This window comes from Schistocerca serialis, chromosome 9 (assembly GCF_023864345.2).
Source record: "Schistocerca serialis cubense isolate TAMUIC-IGC-003099 chromosome 9, iqSchSeri2.2, whole genome shotgun sequence".
NCBI lineage: Eukaryota > Metazoa > Arthropoda > Insecta > Orthoptera > Acrididae > Schistocerca > Schistocerca serialis.
In genome coordinates, this window is record NC_064646.1 from 422,050,449 (window position 1) to 422,076,184 (window position 25,736).

Here is a 25,736-nt window from a genome sequence, read left to right on the forward strand (position 1 = left end):
TCCAGGGTTCTTCCATGTATTCAACCTTTTTTATGTTTCTTAAACCAAGCGTTAGCTATGATTAAGTTGTGCTCTGTGCAAAATTCTACCAGGCGGCTTCCTCTTTCATTTCTTAGCCCCAATACAAATTCACCTTTACGTTTCCTTCTCTCCCTTTTCCTACACTCGAATTCCAGTCACCCATGACTATTAAATTTTCGTCTCCCTTCACTATCTGAATAATTTCTTTTATTTCATCATACATTTCTTGAATTTCTTCGTCATCTGCAGAGCTAGTTGGCATATAAACTTGTACTACTGTAGTAGGTGTGGGCTTCGTATCTATCTTGGCCACAATAATGCGTTCACTATGCTGTTTGTAGTAGCTTACCCACATTCCTATTTTCCTATTCATTATCAAACCTACTCATGCATTACCCCTATTTGATTTTGTGTTTGTAACCCTGTAGTCACCTGACCAGAAGTCTTGTTCCTCCTGCCACCGAACTTCACTAATTCCCACCATATCTAACTTTAACCTATCCATTTCCCTTTTTAAATTTTCTAACCTACCTGCCCGATTAATGGATCTGACTTTCCACGCTCCGATCCGTAGAACGCCAGTTTTCTTTCTTCTGATAACGACATCCTCTTGAGTAGTCCCCACCCGGAGATCAGAATGGGGGATTATTTTACCTCCGGAATATTTCACCCAAGAGGACGCCATCATCATTTAATCATACAGTAAAGCTGCATGCCCTCGGGAAAAATTACGGCCGTAGTTTCCCCTTGCTTTCAGCCGCTTGCAGTACCAGCACAGCAAGACCGTTTTGGTTATTATTACAAGGCCAGATCAGTCAATCATCCAGACTGTTGCCCTTGCCACTATTGAAAAGGCTGCTGCCCCTCTTCAGGAACCAAACGTTTGTTTGGCCTCTCAACAGATATCCCTCCGTTGTGGTTGTACCTACGGTACGGCTATCTGTATCGCTGAGGCACGCAAGCCTCCCCACCAACGGCTAAATCCATGGTTCAGTGGGGGGGGGGGGGGAGTTTAAGGTGTCGGCTATAAATTTTACGAAGACGATGGCGTTTGCTGGTGAACATTCATTGAAAACTAAAGAGCTCAAATAACGCCTGAAATGGTGTTGATGTCATTTGAGGACTGCACAAGGCAGCGCTATCCTGATGGAACATTTGGTTTCCAGTCGCTTCTGATGGTATCTCTTTTAGCGCCATAAGGAAAGCGAGCGACGGGAGCCATTCGCTGCGTCAAATAGCTGGTTATGTGCGCGGATACTAGAAAAGCCTTTCTTATTTCTTAAAAGCGAAATTTCTAAAAGTGAGCAATATGTGACTTTTTTCACCTTTTATGTCTCTTTGATTCTTGAGTGAGATTTTCACTCTGCAGCGGAGTGTGCGCTGATATGAAACTTCCTGGCGGATTAAAACTGTGTGCCCGACCGAGAGTCGAACTCGGGACCTTTGCCTTTCGCGGGCAAGTGCTCTATCATCTGAGCTACCGAAGCACGACTCACGCCCGGTATCACAGCTTTACTTCTGCCAGTATCTCCTCTCCTACCTTCCAAACTTTACAGAAGCTCTCCTGCGAACCTTGCAGAACTAGTACTTAGCCACAGCCTGTGTCTCCGCAGTATCCTTTGTTTCAGGAGTGCTAGTTCTGCTAGGTTCGAACAGTTTTAATCTGCCAGGACGTTTCTTTGATTCTTATTCGTTAATTAATATCACATCCTTATTGTATGTTATCTGTCCCTTTTTTCTTCTGTTTGATTACTTCGTACTGACTTGTCTCTCCGAACTTTCAACAGATATTGTACAAATACTCTCTTTATGCATTGAAAATTGACAATCACTGACTTCTTTACAGTTCTCAGTACAACAACGGTTATGTATTTACAGTTTCATTGAATAATGCAGTCAGGAGCTGGCAGTTCTATTAGATTGTCTTCTTTCACTTCTTCGTACTGCCTTGTACTTACTTCTTCTTCTTTTTCTTTTCGTTTTGACCATCTGACGACTACGTTAATTAGCGTTGGCTTCGTTCCTTCTGGTCTTTCTCCTCGTCCAGTATTCTTTCGTTTTCGTACCCTGCAAACTTCTTCACTCTTATGTTCACGATAATTTTGTTCTGGATGTGGTTCTGTCCTAGAAACCTGTGAAAAGCTGATTTTTAATTTAAAACTTATGCTGTCCTGTATCTCTCGTTCCCGTGTTACCATTTCTTGTAGATTCCTTTGTAACTCTTCGATCAAGAGTACTTTGGTTCTTTCGTTCATGATAAACGGTATTATTTGCTGTGTTAAGCCCCGATGGTCTGTTCTAAGGATCTGTCCGAAGAAAATGTTCCGTTTTTTCTGATCATGTCAGAGATACAGTTCTTGGTACGCTCGTCTTCTAAATTGACCATCTCCTGTTCTTAGAGGTCCCAATATCCTCCTGTTATTACTAGGTTAACATTTTCTGCCACATATAAGGCTTCAGGGTGGATCACTGTCTGCTAATGTCTCAATCTTGTATTGATTGGAACATTCTTCTTATTGTAGTCGTAAATGTTAATAGCTAGTTTTTATGCTTGATACATTCTGTTTATTCATGCTCCCATTGCTCCCGTTTCTGTCAGTGCAGTTTCCATTCATTCTCCCAGGTACTTAAATCTGTCCACCCACTAAATTTGCCTTCCGTCTTCTGTCATTCATGTATGAGCTGCCTTGATGTGTGTCACATACTGCGTCTTTTCGGCAGGCACCCATAGAACTACTTTAGTCGCTTGTTTCTTCAGTTGGGTGGTTTCACTCACACTAGAACGTTATTCACTATTTTTCGTTTTATTGTTTAAGAGCTACTCAATTAAGCCGGAATCTTAATATATAACAAAACCGAAATATCATTATTTCAAATTGCAGAATTTTTAAGATAATTCCAAAAATTCGAATTTTTTTCTAAAACATCACAACATTATAGAATATTGCGCAAATTAGGATGAATCAGTAATAGAGTAAAAGTAACTGGGTGACTTTCTGCCACACTAGCAACAAGCAACAGTAGCACACTCCAATTCGCAATCCAAACCTGCCGTAATTTCACTTTGGCTACACTTTTACTAATTTACTTCATGTGACTTGTTCTGAAATATTGCGCACTATTAAACTGTACTTGGATTCCCCATAGCGAATAACGAAATTGATATTTGCATAATATTTGATAACACCTCCTAATAGCAGGCAGAAGATCATCAAAAGAAAATGAATACTTAGATACATGAATTATGTATACCTTCTACATGATCTATGCTTGAATTCGTCGCGAAATTTGAATGTTTATGGAAAATCTTCTACAGGAAAAGAGAATGTACATAAAAAACCTAACATGTCGCATCTGCGGTAGTCAACCTCTAGATAATATCTAACATATCCATAGTTTTGAGTTGTTGTACCAACACCTTGCTGAGTCATTTGTCATACATTCATTGGTCAGGTATGTTTTCGTGCCTGATGCGGCTGATACATTGCACTACCGTGAAAAGAATCTGCTTGCAGGGTTTTTAGTATAATTTGCTTTTAAATATGTCTATATCCCGAAATTCTCAAACATAAAGTTTAACAAAAAATGTCCTTTTTGGAATGATTGCATGAAATGATTAGGGTCATTTCGACAGTTGAGAAATTTATCATGTATTCAGTCCTGTAATTCTCATTAATAACTGAAGTATCTATCACAGTCATTGCCACCAATAAATTTTTTCATTGGATGTGCAGCAGTAAACTGGTTTCCTGATTGGTAAGCAGAATCGTTGCTGAATATATTCTGAAATCATTCTCCTTTTAACCACTACTTAAAAGGGCATTGTCTGCGAAATCTCAAGAAATGAAATTCTATATGAATATCTGGTAACTTCATAATCTCTAGTTGCCTGTACTGCCCAATTAAGGCTCTCAGTTAGTGAAAGTGAACTTCATATTTTGAATGCCGCCGAAAATTATTGCTAAAGCTTAACAGCTGAGAATTGTTTAAAACTGACTGATTTGCTTTGAAATCAATGTCTCCACCTCATAAATACAGCTGATTTAGCTAATTCTAATGTAGATCATAGCTGTTCTTCAATTAATGCTTCAGTTGTTCATATTTGTTGAAATTATGCTCTAGTAAACATATTGTTTTAAAGAAAATTCACATAAACGATTACCGAATATTTTCTGCTGCATACCGAACCAACGGGATTTTATGAAACACGAAAAAGGGAGAGACATACAAAAGCACAGTACCACACAGAAAATGGAGTAATAAGTGATGGACGCACCACCTCTCAAAGTATGTGGATGTTTACTTCTCAAGCATTGTAGAGGAATTACAACATAAATTAGCAAAATTAAACATAACACCTATATATAATGGTACAATAATTGTAAATACAGTGCTGACATTACCAACACAAAAATATAAAAAATAAACAGTGAGGTGGCTTAGATGAAGTACCATATTATGTGTTGAACCAAAGCAAACAGAGCATACTAGCAATTTTAAGAAAGGTAATAAGTAAGTCATTCACACAAAAATCTACCTACACACATCAAAAAAAAGTCTTACATCACCCCAGTTCCCAGAATTCCTGAAGACAGACGTTGACTGTGGATATTGCATCACAGATACAGTCCCTTTGACTGTTCAGAGATGTAACTAAACCCCCCCAAAAGATGTAAACAACCACGCATGAGCAGCGCCTATATGACGGAGGGGATCCGACAGCCGTTCAATTCCAGTCATTCCACCAGGAAGGAGGTACACAAGACAATCGCCTGAGACGTCTTTAGAGGTAACCCGGTCTGGCTGAACACCTTAGATACACAGTCCAGCGAGTACAGCAAGATGGAGGTTCCCTGCTGTTTCGGGGTGGCATTATGTGGGGCCGACGTACGCCGCTGGTGGTCATGGATGGCGCCGTAACGGCTGTATGATACGTGAATGCCATCCTCCGACCGATAGCGTAACCATATCGGCAGCATATTGGCGAGACATTCGTCTTCATGGATGACAATTCGCGACCCCCATCGTGCACATCTTGTGATTGTATTCCTTCAAGATAACGACATCGCTCGACTAGAGTAGCCACGATGTTCTCCAGACATGAACAATATCGAACATGACAGGGACAGGTTATAAAGGCTTTTTAAGGACGACGTGACCCATCAACCACTCTGAGGGTTCTACGCCGAATCGCCATTGAGGAGTGGGACAATCTGGACCTTGATGAAGTTGTGGATAGTATGCCACGACGAATACAGGCATGAATCAGTGCAGGAGGACGTGCTACTGGGTGTCACAGGTACCGGTGTGTACAGCAATCCGGACCACCACATCTGAAAGTCTCGCTGTATGGAGGTACAACATGCTGCGTGTGATTTTCATGAGCAGTAAAAGGGGCGGAAATGGTTTTTATGTTGATCTATGTTCCAATTTTCTGTACAGGTTCCCGAACTCCCGGAACCGAGGTGATGCAAAACTTTTTTGATGTGTGTATTTAAAACACACAGCAGCTGTGCCTCTGAAAAAGAAAGATGATAGAGTAGTCTTGAGTCTCAAAAATAAAAGAATAAATTATAAAAATCATAAAATAAATTATTGAATCTTCCAAAGTTATGCAATTGTAAAAGTAACAAAATTGTTTCTTGATGCTCTGGCCCATGATGAGCATATTACAGACAAATTCTTGGATCATGTGACAGGTGCACTGTTTACACCTTCTCTACCCACAAATTCATCAGCATCAACAGTGATTTAGAACAAACTGACAGGGTCACGCTGCATCCAACGTGGGACGTAGTTAATTATAGACTTGATATCCGCTGAATCAGTAGGGGGCACATATGGAGCACTCGTAATATGACAAAAAAACTTTACAATTTTTTATGCGTATATGCAAAGCATTGTAACAATACGTCAGATAATGTAGCTACATCAAATATATGACATCGCTTCAGCCACTCATAATAACCTTGTATTACTACAGCAGCTCGTGGGGAGGGTTACTCAAGTGATAAACGACTAAGGTATAGTATTAAGTATATTTAGCAAGTACCTTGGTAAAATTACTCCTTCGTATGTGCCTCGAGCAGAATTACATTTCAGCAGTTCTGGAACGATGGTGCCATTAGCTGTCTCTACGTACTTTTCACCGTATCCCCAGTTCTCTAAACCAGGAGAACCATTCATCACGTCGATGCTGTAAAGCTTGGGATCTGTTCTCGACAGGTCGTCTGGGTTGGTAAACATGGTAATAGTGTCATTCATCCGTTGAATCAGCTGGAAAATGAAGGAAACAACTTTGTACCATGCCAATAGTATGTTATCGGAGAGATAACTCCAATTAGTTCTTGTGTCCTCCTGTCACAATTACCGCTACACAAAAAAACAATAACAATATGTTCACGAGTATGTGGCCTTATCTCCGTTCCATCAGCGCACCTAATGCTTCCAACATGATCTTTTGCCGAAACATTGTGCCGTTGAACATCGAGATCCTGCCGCAGAAACGTAGCTGATTCAACACCTACATAAGGGGGAATGGACAAGATGTTACCGTCTTCAAACATTTCGAGTAACTGTAGTCTATATTAAAGGAACGTGGGAATATGCTCGCTGACTGTTCGTGAACATCAGAAAGATAACATAAGAAAGATCCCCAAATTAGTACAATGCACTAATCCACTACACAAGAGAGGACACAGACATGATAAAACGATACAGGTTCATCAACTTTCTCTTCGTGGTTTACGGTATATTCACTGACTGTAACGACACCTGCACGAGAGAAGACTGGATCGAGATCAAAAAAATAGTAAGTTGGTTTAAGAAGTTGAATTCATCAAACTGGGGCAATTGCAAATCGCGAACAAACTTACAGAACTGACCAATGATTATGAGATCCCCATGGATTTTGAGGATGTTATGACTTAGGGGTAAGCTATTGGGAGAGACGGGTCATATACAATATGTACAACAACCAACAGGGAATAATAACAGCGGACGACCAAGAACGAAGTGCTCGTATTAACAAGGGTGTAAGACAAGGCTGTAGCCTTTCGCCCCTACTCTTCAATCTGTACATCGAGGAAGCAATGATGGAAATAAAAGAAAGGTTCAGGAGTGGAATTAAAATACAAGGTGAAAGGATATCAATGATACGATTCGCTGATGACATTGCTATCCTGAGTGAAAGTGAAGAAGAATTAAATGATCTGCTGAACGGAATGAACAGTCTAATGAGTACACAGCAGGGTTTGAGAGTAAATCGGAGAAAGACGAAGGTAATGAGAAGTAGTAGTAATGAGAACAGCGAGAAACTTAACATCAGGATTGATGGTCACGAAGTCAAAGAAGTTAAGGAATTCTGCTAGCTAGGCAGTAAAATAACCAATGACGGACGGAGCAAGGAGGACATCAAAATCAGACTCGCTATGGCAAAAAAGACATTTCTGGCCAAAAGAAGTCTACTAATATCAAATACCGACCTTAATTTGAGGAAGAAATTTCTGAGGATGTACGTCTGGAGTACAGCATTGTATGGTAGTGAACCATGGACTGTGGGAAAACCGGAACAGAAGAGAATCGAAGCATTTGAGATGTGGTGCTATAGACGAATGTTGAAAATTAGGTGGACTGATAAGGTAAGGAATGAGGAGGTTCTACGCAGAATCGGAGAGGAAAGGAATATGCAGGTTAGCACAGGAAAGGAATTCGTGGCGGGCCGCATCAGACCAGTCAGTAGACTGATGACAAAAAAAAAAAAAATTAAAAAAAACTTACAATCTGTGTTAATAGGACCGGCCCTACAAATACCTTCATAACTAGATAGGAACGACCCACACAATATGTTGATATCGGTGGTCGCCTCCACGGTATTGGTTGTCGAGCAACGCTGAACACAGCACTTATGTCGTTCCATAAACACCCTACATTTTACAATTCTTTATTTAAATTTGCGTCACAGTTGCATGTAATTTATACCGGTCACTGGTTTCTGACGAAACCATTCGTTATCAAACCAGACTTACAGAATACTACAGTATTATGAAACATGTAACAAAAATAACATTAGCATGAAGTAACGTACACAGTTCTTAAGAATACAATTAGCATTTATTGATTTAAAGATATCTGCACTGAAAGCAAAATTTCACCAACGTGCTTGGGAACGTCCACACAATACATAGTCATACAGGAGGTACTGAGTGACTTTAATACATGCGTGATACATTCAACAGCTGCAACTGCACTAAATGCATCTACTACAAACAAGTTCATATGAAGTCAACAGGCGTCGTTAGTTTCCTACCATGTGGACATGCTCATTGTGTGCGGCCAGTGACATGTCACAGTCTAAATGTAATGTATTCATGCGCTCTATGACTAAATAATACATCACAGTTCATATTTAACTGTTACGTAAAAGGGACAAACTATTATATCCATTATTACAAATTTCTTAACAATTTGACGTACAACTACTGCTAGCATTGTGTAACCATGTGATTTGGGTTAAGGAACCTTGGAGAACAGTATTAAACTCGCCCAATTATATTAGTGCTGAGGGCTTTCATAATAACTATGCACCCTCCGACTCAGACTTGCAATATTAAGAGTTTTGGCTGGTTTCATTGTCTAGGGGCTGAGATACGTACTTGCCACGTTACAAGCCAAATACTGCTGAATCTACAGTATGCGGTAAGAATAGACTCATTAATCGAATGGTCAAAGGTTTCTATCACTCGGCAATTGCGAATTATGAAAGTAAGATATAAATTTATAAATGAAACATTGCAGTTAAATAAAATCTGCAGGTCCTATCTTAACGACTTTAAATGATGAATACGATAGTAGAAGTACTTTTTAGAATACGGTAAGTTTCTGCAAAACTCTTATTGGTGTCGATGGTCCAGCAATTAAATAAAGTATAAGTTGAATAACAGGGAAACAGTAGATTCCTACTTCACATAATTAGTTATGATCAACAACATAGGCCGGCCGGGGTGGCCGAGCGGTTCTAGGCGCTACAGTCTCGAACCGCGCGACCACTACGTTCGCAGATTAAAAACCTGCCTCGGGCATGGATGTGTGTGATGTCCTTAGGTTAGTTAGGTTTAAGTAGTTCGAAGTTCTAGGGGACTGATGACCTCTGAAATTAAGTCCCATACTGCTCAGAGCCATTTGAACCATTTGCTCAGAGCCATTTGAACCAACAACATGGCTCCGAGATATTCACTTCTGAACGCATACTACGATTTCACTGCAGAAGCCACGGAAATCACACAAGAGCACAGGTCGGCACTCCAAAGTACTTCTATCTCTCGCGACCACGCGCAAACCGCTCCACACTCTCCAAGTCTCTTGCCTCCGACTTTGCGTCCGTAGTTTTGTACTGGCTGCGTCCAGCACTCACTCCCGTGTCCTGCGCCGTGCCCCCCAGAACTGCCACGTGTCCTCTCCGGAAACCATGCTCCACCCTAACCTCCATACCTCTCTCTTAGTAACGAGTGTTGTGATTGCCTACAGCGCTCCCTCCAGGTATCCATCCCGACGTACACTCACAAACATAATTAAGCACATACGAAATACTGGATTTACATTTAAGTACTTCAAATAAAATAAATATTCCTACGGCTGGACCATAAATAAGTTCTAACATACATTATTAAATACATAAACAATTAAATAAACATATATCAAAAGAAAAGAAGCAAAAGGTAGGCCAGGAGCCTAATGTCTTTGTGCTTTCTAACACAGAGTAAATATTTAACCGATTTCTTCATCAGTACTATATGCCAGATATAAACAAAGACATAGACGAATAAATATATTAACAAGCATGCTGCTAATGTTTTTTTTTTTCCTTGTAACTGTGGAATACTTATTGCCTGACGCGATCGATAGTAATCGGCCACTTTGACCTCCAATAACTCATGTACTATTTAAGTTACATGCCGGTAATTCATACCAATTCAGGTTTACACTAATAGCTTTCTAAAGACACGGCGATCGACAAAATCGGATGAAACGTTTCTATTTCGGAAATTCGTTGCTGGGTGTTGGCTTCAAATGGCTCTGAGCACTATGCGACCTAACTGCTAAGATCATCAGTCACCTACAACTTAGAACTAATTAATTCTAACTAACCTAAGGACATCACACACATCCATGCCCGAGGCTGGATTCGAACCAGCGACCGTAGCGGTCACGCGGTTCCAAACTGAAGCGCTAGAACCGCAAGGCCACACCGACCGGCGTTGCTGGGTGTTACTTGAATAATTTATCATCAGATAAATGAAAAGAAGACAAGGATTTCTGGTCAGATGAGAATAGGGTAATATCACCAGCAGCAGAAAATGGTATAACGGGATTAGGATTCGTTATAATAAGAAGGTGGTGCAAAGAGTGTGTACTGTGAACAGTTCAGTGACATGGTTGTTCTTATCGGAATCGACCACAAATCGACCCCGACAATTCAGGTACACATGCCGACGTTGCAAGGTGAAGATGAGGAGATAGTGAAAATATATGAGGATATTCGAAAGGTAAAGGGAGATGGAAATATAATAGTCAAGCGGGACTGGAATGCAATTATAGGGGAAGGAGTAGAAGCAAAGGCTTCAAGATAATAGGGGTTGCGACAAGGAATGAGAGAGGAGAAAGATTAATTTTCTGTAATAAATTCAAGCGAGTAATAGCAAATACTCTGTTCGAGAATCACAAGAGGAGCAAGTATACTTGGAAAAGGCCGGGTGTTAAGGGAAGATCTCAGTTAGATTAGATCATCCTCAGACAGAGATTCCGAAATCTGATACTGGATTGTAAGGCGTAACCCAGATATAGAGTCAGATCACAATGTAGAAGCGATGAAGGGTAGGCTGCAGTTCAAGAGATTAGTTAGGAGGAATCAATAACAAAAAAGTGAGATACACAAGTATTAAGGAATGACGAGACACGCTGGAAGTTCTCTAAGACTATAGATGCAGCAACAAGGAATAGCTCAGTGGGCAGTACAGTGGAAGGGGAATTGACATCTCTAAAAAGGGCCATTACAGAAGCTGGGAATGAAAACATAGGAACATAGAAGGTAGCTCCGGAGAAACCATGGGTAACAGAAGAAATACTGCAGTTGATTGATGAAACGAGGAAGTACAAAAATGTTCCAGGAAACTCAGGAATACCGAAATACAAGTCGCCGAGGAATGAAATAAATAGGAAGTGCAGAGAAGCTAAAACGAAATGGATGCAAGAAAAATGTGAAGACATCGAAAAAGAAATTATCGGAAGGACAGACTCAGCATACAGGAAAGTCAAAACAACCTTCTGTGATATTCAAAGCAAGGGTTTTAACATTAACAGTGCAACGAGAATTCCACTGCTAACTGCAGGGGAGAGCGCATAGGTGGAAAGAATACGTTGAAAGAGTCTATGGGGGGGATGATTTGTCTGATGTGATAGAAGAAGAAACAGGAGTCGGTTTAGAAGAGATAGCAGATCCAGTATTAGAATTCGACTTTAAGATATCTTTGGAGCACTTCAAATCAAATAAGGTAGAAGGGATTGCTAAAATTCCATCAAAATTTCTAAAATCTTTGGAGGAGGTTTGGAAGACTAAAGTCAAATAAGCCACCAAGGAATTTCTAGAATCATCGGTGTGAAGCAACAAAACGACTATTCAAGTTGGTGTGTGGAATGTATGAGTGTGACAACATTCCATCTGACTTTCAGAAAAATATCAGCAGGGCAGTTACGAAGACTGCAAGTGCTGACAAGCTCGAGAATTGTGGTACAATCAGCTCAATAGCTCATGCATCGAAGTTGCTTACGCGAATAATGTACAGAAGACTGGAAAAGGAAATCGGGGACGCGTAGATGACGATCAGGGAATCTAAATGCACGAGGGAGGCAATTCTGACGTTGCGGTTAATAATGCAAGCAAGACTAACGAAAAATCAAGGCACGTTCATAGGATTTGTAGACCTTGAAAAACCGTTCGACCATCTAAAATGGTGTAAGATGTTCGACATTGAGAAAAATAGGGGTAAGCTAAAGGGAGAGACGGGTAATATACAACATATTCAAATCGCTCTGAGCGCTATGCGACTTAACATCTGAGGTCATCAGTCTCCTAGAACTCAGAACTACTTAAACCTAACTAACCTAAGGACATCACACCCATCCATGCCTGAGGCAGAATTCGAAACAGCGACCGTAGCGTTCGCGCGGTTCCAGACTGAAGCGCCAATATGTACAAGAGCCAACACGGAATAATAAGAGTGGACGTTCAAGAACGAAACGCTCGGATTGATGTAAGAGAGGGATGTAGTCTTTCCTCCCTACTGTTCAATCTGTACATCGAAGAAGCAATTATGGAAATAGGTTCAGGAGTGGAATTAAAATTCAAGGAAAAAGGATATCAGTGATACGATTCGCTGATGACATTGTCGTCCTGAGTGAAAGTGAAGAAGAATTACATGATCTACTGAATGGAATGTACAGATTAATGGCTACAGAATATGAACTGAGAGTAAATGGAATAAAGACGAAAGCACTGAGAAGTAGCAGAAATGAGAACAGCGAGAAACTTAACATCATGATTGATAGTCATGAAGTAGATGAAATTAAGGAATTCTACCACCTAGGCTGTAAAGTAATCAATGACGGTGTGAGAAGGAGGTTATCAAAAGCAGACTAGTCCTGGTAAAAAGGGCATTTCTGGCCAAGAGAAGTCTACTAGTATCGAACATAGGCGTTCTCTTGAGGAAGAAATTTCTGAGAGTGCTCGCGTTTTAGCTGTGTCATGTTTCTAATCTATTTTCCGCGCCGATTATATTAAAGCAAGTATGTGAGCATTTATGTTCCTGATGGCTGTGCGCAGTATTTATTGCTCTTGCACTTAGATGTGTACTGAACTTCGTCAGCGCATACATGATTTTTTGCAGAGGGAAATAATAGTCGACACATCATCCACATATAATGAGAAAAGTAATACACCCTATACTAATCCTTGTGGTACCTCTGACACTACATTCTTTCATTGCGACTTTTTGCGGCATGTAAGGTATGAGTGGAATCATTGTAGAGCACTGAAAGTAATGTTTTGACTTCTGGGTTCAGCATGTAGAATATCGAAGCCGACAGTGTTGAAAACTTTGCTGAGATCCAAAAAGCAGACAGTAGTGGCCTCTTGTTTGTCCATAGCTTTTTTGATCTCGTCAGTTACTTTTATAAATACAGTCGTCATTCTGCGGTCTTTTCGGAAACCGGACTGGTATTCATCCAGACGATTATGTCAGTAATTGGGAAGGTGATTGTAAATTACGTATTCTAAAGCCTTAGATAATACTGTAAGAATACAAATGTGCCTGTAAAGGTTCTTTGGCAGATTCTTTTTTGGTAGAGTTTTTATGAGTTCCTTTTTCCAGGTCGTTGGGTAGATGATGGAGGTAAGAGATTAGTTAAAAATTTCCTTCGTTATGATCATTTGTATTGTAATAGTGTCGTATCCTGTAGCTGTCGAACGAATTCGCGCAATTGGCTTCTCGACTGTGTTAAGGCAACGGCTACTGAAAAAAAAATCTTTCATTTGTAGCGAACACAGATCCTATAAGGGAATATATTGTTTTCGTCCTTGTACATTGGTCAAGTAGAGACGTAGTCGTGGCGTAGTACCAATTTAGATGCTCAATAGGAACTTGAGGTTCAGCTGCAGATTAAGATGTGCCTATTCCTTGCCTGTAGAAGTCCTCAGTTAACGAGTGGGTGCACCTGAGGTTTACATTTCTCACAGATTGACTAACTCGTTTGCGCAGTCACTTGCAGATACGATCATTCTCGTTGGTTGAGAGTGGTTTATATATTCTGTGTGCGGCGTCTCTGATACTTGAAAGGTGTCTGACATAATTGGTAAGCTATGGTGCACGTTGTCTCCTGTCTCTTACAGTTTTTATCGGAGCATGTTTTTCCTATAAATTCCTCTCAGTCAAATTAGGTATTACAGCTGCAATCTCAGACATGTTCAAGCACTTAAAATCTCTGAAAGTGAACACTTTCGGTTTGATTTTTAGGCGTTGCAACAAGTGAGTCATGAATACGAGAGCTGTCCAGAGAGTACGTTCCGATCGCTTGCGAAATGCAAACCACAGAGAAAATGCGGTAAGATATGCTCGGAAGTGTTGGGTGGTGCCTCTAGTGCGACCGTCAATCGTTTCGCGTTGCTGTTTTCAGTTTTGAGTAAACAGTAAGCACGTATATACGCGTGGGGAATAGCGTCTCCCGCCAAGTATGAGTGCCTGGTTAGAGTTTTCGCCTGTGCCATGCAGCCCACATAACACAACTGTCGAGCAGTTCCTTCCTCATGCCAATTCTCGGCCGCACACTGCAGGGGCAATGAAGACGCTCCTGCTGCGTTTCCGATGAGAAGTGTTTGATCACCCACAATACAATCCGTAATTGGCTTCCTCTGAGTCTCATCTCTGCTCATGAGAACCGCTGGCTATGAAGATAGAATTTTTCCACAGACAACGAGCTGCAGACCAGTTCTGATAACTGGCCGAAAGCGCAGGCGGCTGCTTTCTATGACGAGGGTATTGGAATGTTGATACAACACTACGACAATACACGTAGTTGGAGCAGCGACTAAGTAGAGAGGTAGGTGGAATGTGTAACTAACTGTTGCAAATAAAACGTTTCTGGTTTTCACTGTGGTCTCCATTTTGCGACCGATTGGAACTTACTATAAGGACAACCCTCATAACTTACTTTAAGGACAACCCTCGTATTATATGGAGCAAGCACGTCAGGCGTAGAAATTTCATCATTACTATGTTGGAGATGTAGTATCACCATCTTCCTGTCAGTTTTTCTATTAGCACCAATGACATATGCTTTAGCGTAACTGCCCAAATGGCCTATATGGATCAAAGGCTCATTATAGATCAAAGACTAATTACGATTGCGGAGAGAAATCGGAGGGTATGGTCACAGCGGGATTATAATTAACGGCATTGTTGGAAGCTGCCATTTTGAATACGGAATGTATTTTGATTAATTATGATAACTTTTATCTCGTACTAGATGCTGATGTATCCTGAATTGTAGCTATGAAGGGTATTTATGGAAAAATATAATGTCATGAGTGGAAAAGGTATGTCTGATTCTTTAGTTATTTTAACTTCTCTCTTGTCTGTGGGTCAGAACATTATTTAGTGTGTCATAACTCTTGGAAACTTTGTATCCTGGGCAATCAGTAAAGCCTGCACCACGATCGTTTATGCTCTATTTTGAGAGATCAATTTCTGGACTTAACACATAACTTGCACACCGATTCTCATGATGCAGAGTAAGTACGTCACAGCAATCAAGATGACTTCCCCACGGCGTACGATTGTTCCCCTGGCTATTTTAAGAATTTTCAGAATCGACGATCCCCGGAATGCTGCAGAGCCATAGAAATTTTATTCCACATGCTGACTTCGACATCAAGAGGCAGATTACCTGTAACTGCTCTTTTCATATCATTCATCATTTTCATTTATAGACTTGAGAATTCAAACAGGAATTAAATTAGTAACTGGTAGAAAACCCAAAGAGATTCTGGTCGTATGTAAAGTACACCAGTGGCAAAAAACAGTCAATACCGCCACTGCGCGATAGCGATGGAAATGTTATCTGTGATGGTGCCACTATAGCGGAGATACTAAATACAGTTTTCCATCATTCCTTCACGAAAGAAGACGAAGTAAGTATTCCAGAATTCGAAACCAGAATAGCTGTTAGCATGAGTGACAAAAAAGTAGATATCTTAGGTGTTGTGAAACAACTCAGATCACTTATGAAAGTCAAGTCTTCCGGTCCAGATGGTATACCAATCAGGTTCCTTTCTGAGTAAGCAGACACAATAGCGCCTTTCTTAGCAATCATATACAATCGCTCACTTGACAGGTCACACCAATATTCAAGAAAGGAAATAGGAGTAACCCATTGAATTACAGACTCGTGTCACTGACCTCAATTTGCAGCAGGATTTTGGAGCATATACTGTACTCGAACGTTATGAATCACCTTGAGGAAAATGACTTATTGATACACAACCAACACGGATTCATAAAATACCGTTCTTCTTATTCCCAGGAAGTAATGAGTGCTGTCGACAAGGGATCTCAGATCGATTCCATCTTCCTAGATTTCACTGACCTCAATTTGCAGTAGGATTTTGGAGCATATACTGCATTCGAACTTTATGAATCACCTTGAAGAAAATGACTTATTGATAGACAACCAACACGGATTCATAAAATACCGTTCTTATGCAACGCAGCTGGCTCTTTAATCCCATGAAGTAATGAGTGCTGTCGACAGCTTTTGATACCGTTCCTCACAAGCGACTATTAATCAAATTGCGTGCATATGGAGTATCACCTCAGTTGTGTGACTGGATTCGTGATTTCCTCTCAGAGCGTAGTGATGGACTGTAAATCATCGAGTAGAACAAAAGTGATATCTGACGTTCAGCAAGGTAGTGTCATAGGCTCTCTGCTGTTCTTGATTTAAATAAATGATCTAGGTGACAATCTGAGCAGCCCCCATAGGCTGTTTGCAGATGACGCTGTAATTTACCGTCTAGTAAAATCATCAGGCGATCAGTTGCAATTAAGAAATGCTCTACAGAGAAGTTCTGTATGGTGCGAAACGTGGCAATTGGCACCAAACAAAGAAATGTGCGAGGTCATCCACATGGATACTAAAAGAATTCCAATAAATTTTGGGTATACGATAAAACGCACAAATCTAAGGGCCGTCAATTCGACTAAATACCTAGGAATTACAATTACGGGCAACTTATATTGGAAATACCACATGGATAACATCGTGGAGAAGGCGAAACAAAGACTGCGCTTTATTGGCAGAACACTTAGAAGGTGCGACAAACGCACTAAAGAGACAGCCTACAGTATACTCGTCCGTCCTCTGCTGGAATATTGCCGTGCGATATGGGATCCTTACCAGAGAGGATTGGTGAAGGACATCGAAAAAGTGCAAAGAAGGGCAGCTCGTTTCATGTTATCACGCAGTAGGGGTGAGAGTGTCAGTGATATGATACGAGAGGTGGGATGGCTGTGACTGAAACAAAGGCGGTTTTTTTTGCGGCGCCATCTACTTACGAAATTTCAGTTACCAACTTTCTCTTCCGAATGCGAAAATATTTTGTTGACACCCACCTACGTAGAAAGAAATGATCATCATAATGAAAAAGGGAAATGAGAGCTCGTATGGAAAGATTTAAGGGTTCCTTTTTCCCACGTGACATTCGAGAGTGGAATGGAAGAGAAGTAGTACGAAAATAGTTCGATGAACCCTCTGCCAGGCACTTAAGTGTGAATTGCAGAGTAACCATCAAGATGAAGATGTCGGAAATATTTGTGTTAAAAATATTGCGGAAACAACTTCTCCCGCCCAAAGATTTCCTTTGAAGTATGCAGATATTATTGAGTCATAATAATTTAATTTCAATTTAATGGGGAGAGAAAATGACTTGGTTGCGAAAATATCGTAGAGGTACGAGTCCCTGCCGTATGATGGGTTGGCACCTGACGTTAGTCTCGCCATTTACGAAACGGTCCTGCAGAATCTCATTGATTATGCAACTGTCGTCTGGACGATGCCACGGAACTGCATGTCGGTCGCCTCCACCGTGTTGTAAACAAGGCTCATGATGAGCTGTCATTGGACCTATCGCCACACTATCGATCGGAGCTGGTTCACAAAATGGCAGACGTCCCATACCTACGGGAGCACATCCACACAATGGCGCGAGCCTTCTTTAAGAAGAGAACGGACTCCCACAACAGACACGTCCGGCCGCTTAAGGCCCAAACCACACACGGGGCCACTTGGTGCGCCAAGCAATCACAGGGAGCGGGGAGGGGGGGGGGGAGGGGGGAGGGGGGACGGGGCTGGGCGGGGGGGGGGGGGGGGGCTCCCAGGGTCCCAGAGACGGTCCAAGTGCTAAACTTATATATAGGGCATTGTTGGAGGTATATGATTGTAGAAGGAAATACGTTCCAGTTAACATGGATCCGTTTGTGAGAGAACTGCGAATGTCTGATTATGAACCTACTTTAACACCAGTAACAAAGACTTTGCTTGTTGGAATTGGAGCAAGATATACGAAGGCTTAACAGAATACCTCACATTACAAACATGTTTACTGTAACTAGAAAAATATTTAATACTGAAGGGAGAGGGGGCTTGTAACGACACGTTTGCAAATAAGTCGCAGTCAGCTGTTTTGTGGAGCAATGTTTACTGAAACGCTTTAGGTTCCATTAGCGTACTCTTCCACATGTTTCTTCCACACGTGTAAGTTTAGTTTTCACTATTAGTTGTCTTCCACGCTGTACATGTTACTACAAAATTTGTCTTATGATGTTTATAGATAAACAAATGGATCATCAGTCTTCTGACTGGTTTCATGTGGCCTGCCACAAACACCTCTCTTGTAACAACCTCTCAAATCTCAGAATAGCTCTTGCAACCTTGATCCTCAGATATATGCTGGGTGTATTCCAGTCACCTGTTTTCCTCTGCAGCTTTTACTCACTACTGTAGTATCATGGAAATTACTCACTAACGTCGCAACGGATATCTTATAATCCTGCTCCTTCTTCTTGCTCGTATACTATTTATCTCGCCGAGTCTGCGGAGAACCTCTTCATTCGTTACCTTACCAGTCCACCTAATTTTCAACATTCTTCTGAAGAACTACATCTGAGATACTTTGATTCTCTTCCCTTCCGGTTTTCCCACAGTCCTTGTTTCACTATAGTACAATATTGAACTACAAACGTATAGTCTCAGAAGTTTATTCCACATATTAAGCCCTATTTTTTATATTTCTGGATTTCTTTTGGTCACAAATAACTTTTTTTTCAGTGCTACTCTGCTTTTTATATCCTTCTTGCTCTTTCCATTATGGATTCTTTAGCTGCTTACGAAGTAGAATTTCTTATCTTTGTCTACTTCGTGATGCCCAAACATGATGTTAAGTTTCTCGCTGCACTCATTTCCGTAATAGATATTTTGTATTCATTAGACTGTTCAGCAGATCCTATAATTCTTCTTCATTTTCAATGAGGATGGCAATGCCATCAGCGAATCTTATTACTGATATCCTTTCAACTTTAATTTTAATTCTAGTCCGGAACCTTTCTTTTATCCCTGTCATTGATTCTTCGATATATAGATTTACAATAGGGGCGGAGGACTACATTCTTGTCTTACAACCAATTTAATACGAGGACTCATTCTTGGTGTTTCAGCCTTACTGTTCCCTCTTGGTTGTTGTAAATATTATATATCACCCGTCTTTCCCTATAGCTTACCCCTATTTTAATCACAATATATAAAATCTTCCTCCATTAGACATTGTTGGGCCTTTTCACAGGCCTCTAAAGGTGTCTCGATTTTTTTTTAGTATGGCTTCCACTATCACCCAAAACCCCAGAATTGCTTTCTGCTGCCGATAAATGGCTGGTTCAAATGGCTCTGAGCACTATGGGACTTAACATCTATGGTCATCAGTCCCCTAGAACTTAGAACTACTTAAACCTAACTAACCTAAAGACATCACACAACACCCAGTCATCACGAGGCAGAGAAGATCCCTGACCCCGCCAGGAATCGAACCCGGGAACCCGGGCGTGGGAAGCGAGAACTCTACCGCACGACCACGAGCTGAGGACTGCTGCCGATATTTCTCGCACTTGGCGGCTCTTGAAATCTTCGGAATTGTGTGGATGATGTTTTTCCGAAGGTCAGATGGCATATCGCTAGACTCATACATTCTACACACCAACGCAAATAATTGTTTTGTTGCCACTCCCCCGATGATTGTAGAAATTCTGGTGGAATGTTTTCTATCCCACCTGCCCATCTAGCCACTCCTCTGCATTTAACAGTGGAATTCCCATTGCGCTCTTAATGTTACAACCCTTGGTGTTAAGTTCATCGTTTTGTGAGTCAGTCCTTCCGACAATCATTTCTTTTTCCATTTATCTACATTTTTTTCAGTCATTTCACCTTAGATTTCCTGAGATTCCTATTTATTACAAGCCTATCTGACTTGTAATTTGTAGGCCTGAATTTTCCTGAACGGTTTTGTACCTCTTCTTTCAGCCATCAATTGAAGTATTATCTCTGTTATTCATGGTTTCTTCGCAGTTGCCTTCTTTATACCTATGTTCTGTGATCCCTTTTAGAGAGGTGTCCACTCTTCTCCAACTAAACTACCTACAAAGCTTTTCTGTATCGCAGTATCTATAGCCTCGTAACACTTCAAGCATATCTCGTCATTCCTTAGTACTTCTACATCCCACTTCTTTGGGTGTTGATTCTTCCTCATTAGTCTCTACTCTTCATCGCTACTAAACTGTGATCTGAGTCTGTATCTGCCTATGTACCGGAAAGTGCTCCTGAGTATTCCCAACAATCCAGTATTTGGTTTCGTTGTCTCTACCTGACCATGACGTAATCTAACTGAAATCTCACCCTATCTCCTTCCCTTTTCCATGTATACCTTCTATTTTTGTGATTCTATTACTAGCTAAAATCGATAGAAGAACTCTATTAGTCTTTCCGCGCTCTCATTCCTAATACCAAGACCATATTCTCCTGTAACCCAGTATCCTACTCCTTTCCTTACAATCGCATTACAGCCCCCAGGAGTACTAGATTTTCATGTCCAATTGCGTATTGAATTGCCCGTTCAATTCCTCATAAACTTCCTGTATCTCTTCGATTTGCTATGTAGACAAGTATGTATGAACTATCGTTGCCGATGTTGGCAAGTTGTCATTGTGATGAAAATAAAACCCTATCTCCTAATTGTTCATTTTAATTTTTGACAGTACTTCGTTGTAATAGCCAAGTAACTAGCTACTGTGTGAATGATGGAATTCGTTAAAGCAGATGTAAATATTAAACCTGTAAATATTAGAAATTTAATTTTAATTCATGTACGTAATTTTACTGTTTATTCACTGAGGATCATTAAAATTAATGAAACTCAAGTTTTTCTAATTACATTTTTGTAATGCGTTTATCTGACATGTTCCACAGCAAGGAGCACCCGCTCTTTTGTGTGTCCATGAAATGAATGATTAATCTAATCTAATCTAAATCACTCTCTGCCCTAGCTTCCTATTCATAACGGATCTTATCCCCGCTTTATTATATATCCTATATTCGTCTGTCCAGAAATGTCTTCTTTGCATTTCTCTTCACTGGTCCCCCATTATGCAGATAGAACCATAGAATTTCCTTTTTCAGATTTTCTACCTTTCCTACCATCTTCAGACTTTTGACTTTCCGCACACCGATTCATAGAACGTTACGCTTTCATTCGTCACCCAATATTTTTCTCATGGTCACCTCCCATATGGCAGCCCCCTTCCGGAGATATGAATGGGTAACTAGTCGGGAATCTTTTGCCAATGGCGAGATCATCATGATACTTTTTCAGTAATTGGCAGCATGCCTCGCGGATACACATTATGCGTCTTTAACGCAATTGTTTCCGTTGTCTTCCGCATCCAGAAGACGTTGATCATTGCTGATTATTCTGCCTTTAGGGGCAATTTCCCACAGCAAGGGCAAGAGCGTGCCCTGAACCTCTGTCCGCTACTCCGTTATCTTTGACTAGGCCTTTGGCAGAATGAAAGTGACTTTTTATGCCGGAAGCCTACAGCCGCCATTGCTGAGGATTTTTATTCGAAATTTAAGCAGTGGCGGGGTTCGAACACGGGAGTGTATATAGCTCTGGAATGTTAACCTAGAACGTATTTCAAAAGAAATGTCAACCAATTCCACGACTACTATATACAGATTTATTTTTAAGGATCTTACCAAGAGGCCAAGGAATGGAAGTAATATCTGCAAGAGTGACGAGCAGAGGGCGCCAAATAATAAAAGGTCGTTGTGGGAAAATATTCTCGCACCGGCACTGACCACTGTTCACTTAAACTGGCAGCAATAAACAAATAAACCGAAATTAAACTAACGGGACCACAATGTCAGCTGAGAGTAAAATGAAAAAAAACAAGACCCAAAGATGGGAGAAAGAACTGAAGGATTTAGCCTACACCACACTCTGGGAAAAAGTAATCCAATATAAACCTCATGGCTACATTATACACAGTGAAGGTGAAGTACTGTGCAGTTTCCACAACTGTTGTTAATGTTTTTCGCACGTTTTAAAATCCATAATATCATGTTCACAAACTCACTACTGCAGTAAAATGTTTAATAACAGGTCATGTCATCAATAATCTCAGTCAATGAGCATAGTCAAATCCCTAATGTGCCAGTAATAGCATGCATCTGTACTTTAATAGTAAATCAACGCTGCTTGTGGAAACTAGGAAATTCAGAGGTTCAAGGGAATAGCCAGTTTGCTGTGTAAAACGAAAAAGAATGACAGTGCCAAGGGCATTAATTTTTTACTGGAAGGAAATGGAGATATATATATATATACTTACATAAAAAATTCCTATTTTGGTTATGGGAAGAGACTTTGATAAAAACGTATTGCCCAGCGTGACGAGCGGGTCTTCATATCCCAGCATCAGTTCGTTCACAGTAATGGAGATGAACGGTTGCAAATTTAGTGGGGCTAGCATCTTTATGGCAAGCCATCTAAGGTAAAAAGGATACTTGTGCACTATCGAAATCAGCGCCTGTGAAAAAGAAAAAAGACATATACATGTAACATAGAAATAAACGTACACTACTTCTCTCTGCTCTTTAGGTTTCATCTTGATATAATGATACAATATATGTGAAGAACCAGAAGTGCTTTCTTGTGAAATTTCACACACCAATCACACTGTCCACAAAAAGAGTGAGGATTATGATAGCTTAATATCATTTACAGAAAAATTTTCTTTGTGACGATTATTAAATAAATGCCTCTTTTGCGAGTAAATATTCAGTTCTGCATGTCACTTTGCTTTTATTCTGTGTATACACATACATATACACACACAGTCATGACATAAAGATATCTTCTTCATAAGACGAGATCAGTTAATGATGGAGAAGCTCACAGCTGCAGATATTAAGTTAGTTGTAGAGGAATTGTATAGTGTGAGAGGAGCTATTGAAGTTTATTGACGTTTGGGTTATGTCAAGACTACGGTAAAAATACAGAAAATCCCTACTTCCAATAAAAAATTTTATTTTGCATATGTTATATAGCAGCATTTCTATCGTGTACTGGTCTTAGTGGTGAAAAGTTAGGTAACTGTGTACAATTACTAAGTAATTCGGTGTACCAGAGTTATGAGCCATTTATGGGTTCCAATGTCGATATCTACTTTACAAATATTGTGGAAACATGTCCCTAATAAGTGCCAGAAAATTTCTTGGTTTTATGCTCATAGGAACTTTATCTATATTAACATGTCATTTTGTAGAAGTCACAGTGATGTAACAGTAAGTAATTAGATTGTCTTAACTTCATGCTTGATGATATGTTATCCATAAAATCTCCTATTACTGTGATGAATTGTATAGGAATAAGTCAGCAACTGCCATGCAAAAGATCTGGATAAAATAAGACAGTACATATACCATAGCCCTAGCTATGAACCATTAAGAAAATATCACTGAGACATAGACTGATGTCATACACTATCAGTTTCGAGGTATAATGTGAAATGGACCTTGTCTTTTGTGGGCAAGTGCTCTACAAAATGCAAATGGTTTGTAACTGAATTATTAATGTTGTAACATATTAGAGGCATTTTCTCATTATGTGTAATTTTGACATCTATATGGTACTGACATCGATCTTATTAGTAGTTCGTATATTTTTGCAATTCATTAAGGGGACATGCTCATGAAAATGAATAAAAATCTGAAACAAAAGTTTCTTGGCCTATAGGAAAGAACATTTCATGCTGATTTCAAAAATGTATAGTTTATGGACATTATCATTCTCCATTAGTTCTAAAATTGAGGTTGAACGTAATGTTGTACAGGGGCCACGCCCATCTGTCAGTTTGAAGTGCATCAGAACACGTGACGCATTACTTTGCTCATCTGTGTTCTCTGTCGTTAATTACGGATCGTTAACACAGGTGTATTCTAGAAGGCACTGACCCCCGGGACCAAAGTACAGGCATGTCTGGAAGGCAATGGTTCGAATGTAAACAAAGATCTGAGAATATATGATTTCGGAATTTCATACGCGTGTGGTTTTGTAGTTACTGTGGGTTGTTTTGTTTCTGTGTGTGTATTTCCTGTGCTACAAATGCCGAGAGTAAAGAAATTTAGCCCAAACGAAAGTTTCACGGCAACCAGTTGCAAGCACAACCGAATATTAACATCAGTTGCTTCAAAAGTCGCCTGCAGAAACAATGTCTACAGGCAGTGCTTCTAGACGTAAAATTTCGCTTTCTGAATGTAACAAGAACAAGCCTAGTAGTATTGTGAGCAGCAGTAACGACGGAAATGTTATTGTGAACCTAAATATGCTGTCAATACTCTTGAAGAGTGCTGTGAAATCTCAGTACTGCAATTGTGAAGATAGTATTGACGTTTCTGAGGACATTTCAGCAAGGAATGGTCTTTCAAGTCGGTTAGTGATTGCCTGTAACTCGTGTAAGATGCACAGTGATACTATGACATCGCCAGTAACTGATAGTCGACATTACAGTATAAACATACAGCTTGCTTATGCAACACAATGTATTGGAAGACGATGGAGAGCTGCCCAGACTTTTTGTGCAGTGATGGATCTGCCTCTACCTACAATGAGGTTTCACAGATACAATAAATTAATACTTAAAGATTTATGTGAACATTCAATGAAAAGAGCAGCAGCAATAAGGAGAAATGTAGGAGATAAGGAGAACATGAGACGAGCTGTTTGGGGCACATGGTTTCACAGAGTATTAACAGATGAAACACCACAGCATTGTTTGTGTCCAGAAGGGGAAGATTCGTGGTGCAAGTACTGGTTGAGCATAGGTACAGGCGTACAATATACCCACAAGTATTCCTTACCACTTGCTGTAATGGAAGCAATTAGGCCTATATATCGTGATCTGGCAAATAAAAATCTACTTAGGAAATGTATACATAGTCTTTCTCAGAATGTAAATGAAAGGTTCAAGAGCTGTATATGAGAGAGAATACCCACAACTGGATTTGTTGGGCTAACAGTGCGGAAGATTGGTGTAATGAATGCAATGATAACATTCAATGATGGTGCAAATTCTAGGATCAATGTTAGGACGAAATTGAACATCCAGATGGGAAGGAATGTGGCTTCAGCTCTAACTGTTATTGATAAGCGTCGGGTAACCGAAGCAGAGACAGCTGCAGAAGCCGCTACCAAGGACTCAACGATAAAGAAAAGAAAGAATATCGAGGATAAGGAAACAGAAGGGCAACTGGAGTATGCAGCTGGAATGTTCTAAACGACCATAGTGGTATGTCAATTAAATCTGTAAATGTCCTTTTGCGATATACGAAAAACTTGAATTTTCATCATACAGGTACTTTTTCCTCCTAAATGACTAAAGTTAAACTCGCAAAAAGTGATACAGAAATTTTGAATGATCTCCTTTACCTCCCTTGCCTACTATTTCCTGAAAAAAGTACAACATGATGATGATGTCGGTCATATTTTAGATACATTTTAAAATATTTTT

At 40.2% G+C, this 25,736-nt stretch overlaps 1 protein-coding gene across 2 annotated transcripts in view; it reads right to left on the reverse strand.

The window, feature by feature from the left end:
* The window catches only part of LOC126419028 (sensory neuron membrane protein 2-like), a 242,499-nt gene that overhangs the window by 20,230 nt on the left and 196,533 nt on the right, over positions 1-25,736 (reverse strand). Inside the window, exons 7-8 of one of the 2 annotated variants that reach the window (XM_050086087.1) lie at positions 22,557-22,754; positions 6,074-6,297 (exon numbers count right to left, since the gene is read on the reverse strand). In XM_050086087.1, coding sequence (XP_049942044.1) covers positions 6,074-6,297; positions 22,557-22,754 — 422 coding nt within the window. The remainder of the gene's footprint in view (positions 1-6,073; positions 6,298-22,556; positions 22,755-25,736) is intronic. The other variant, XM_050086088.1, reaches the window with a different exon arrangement.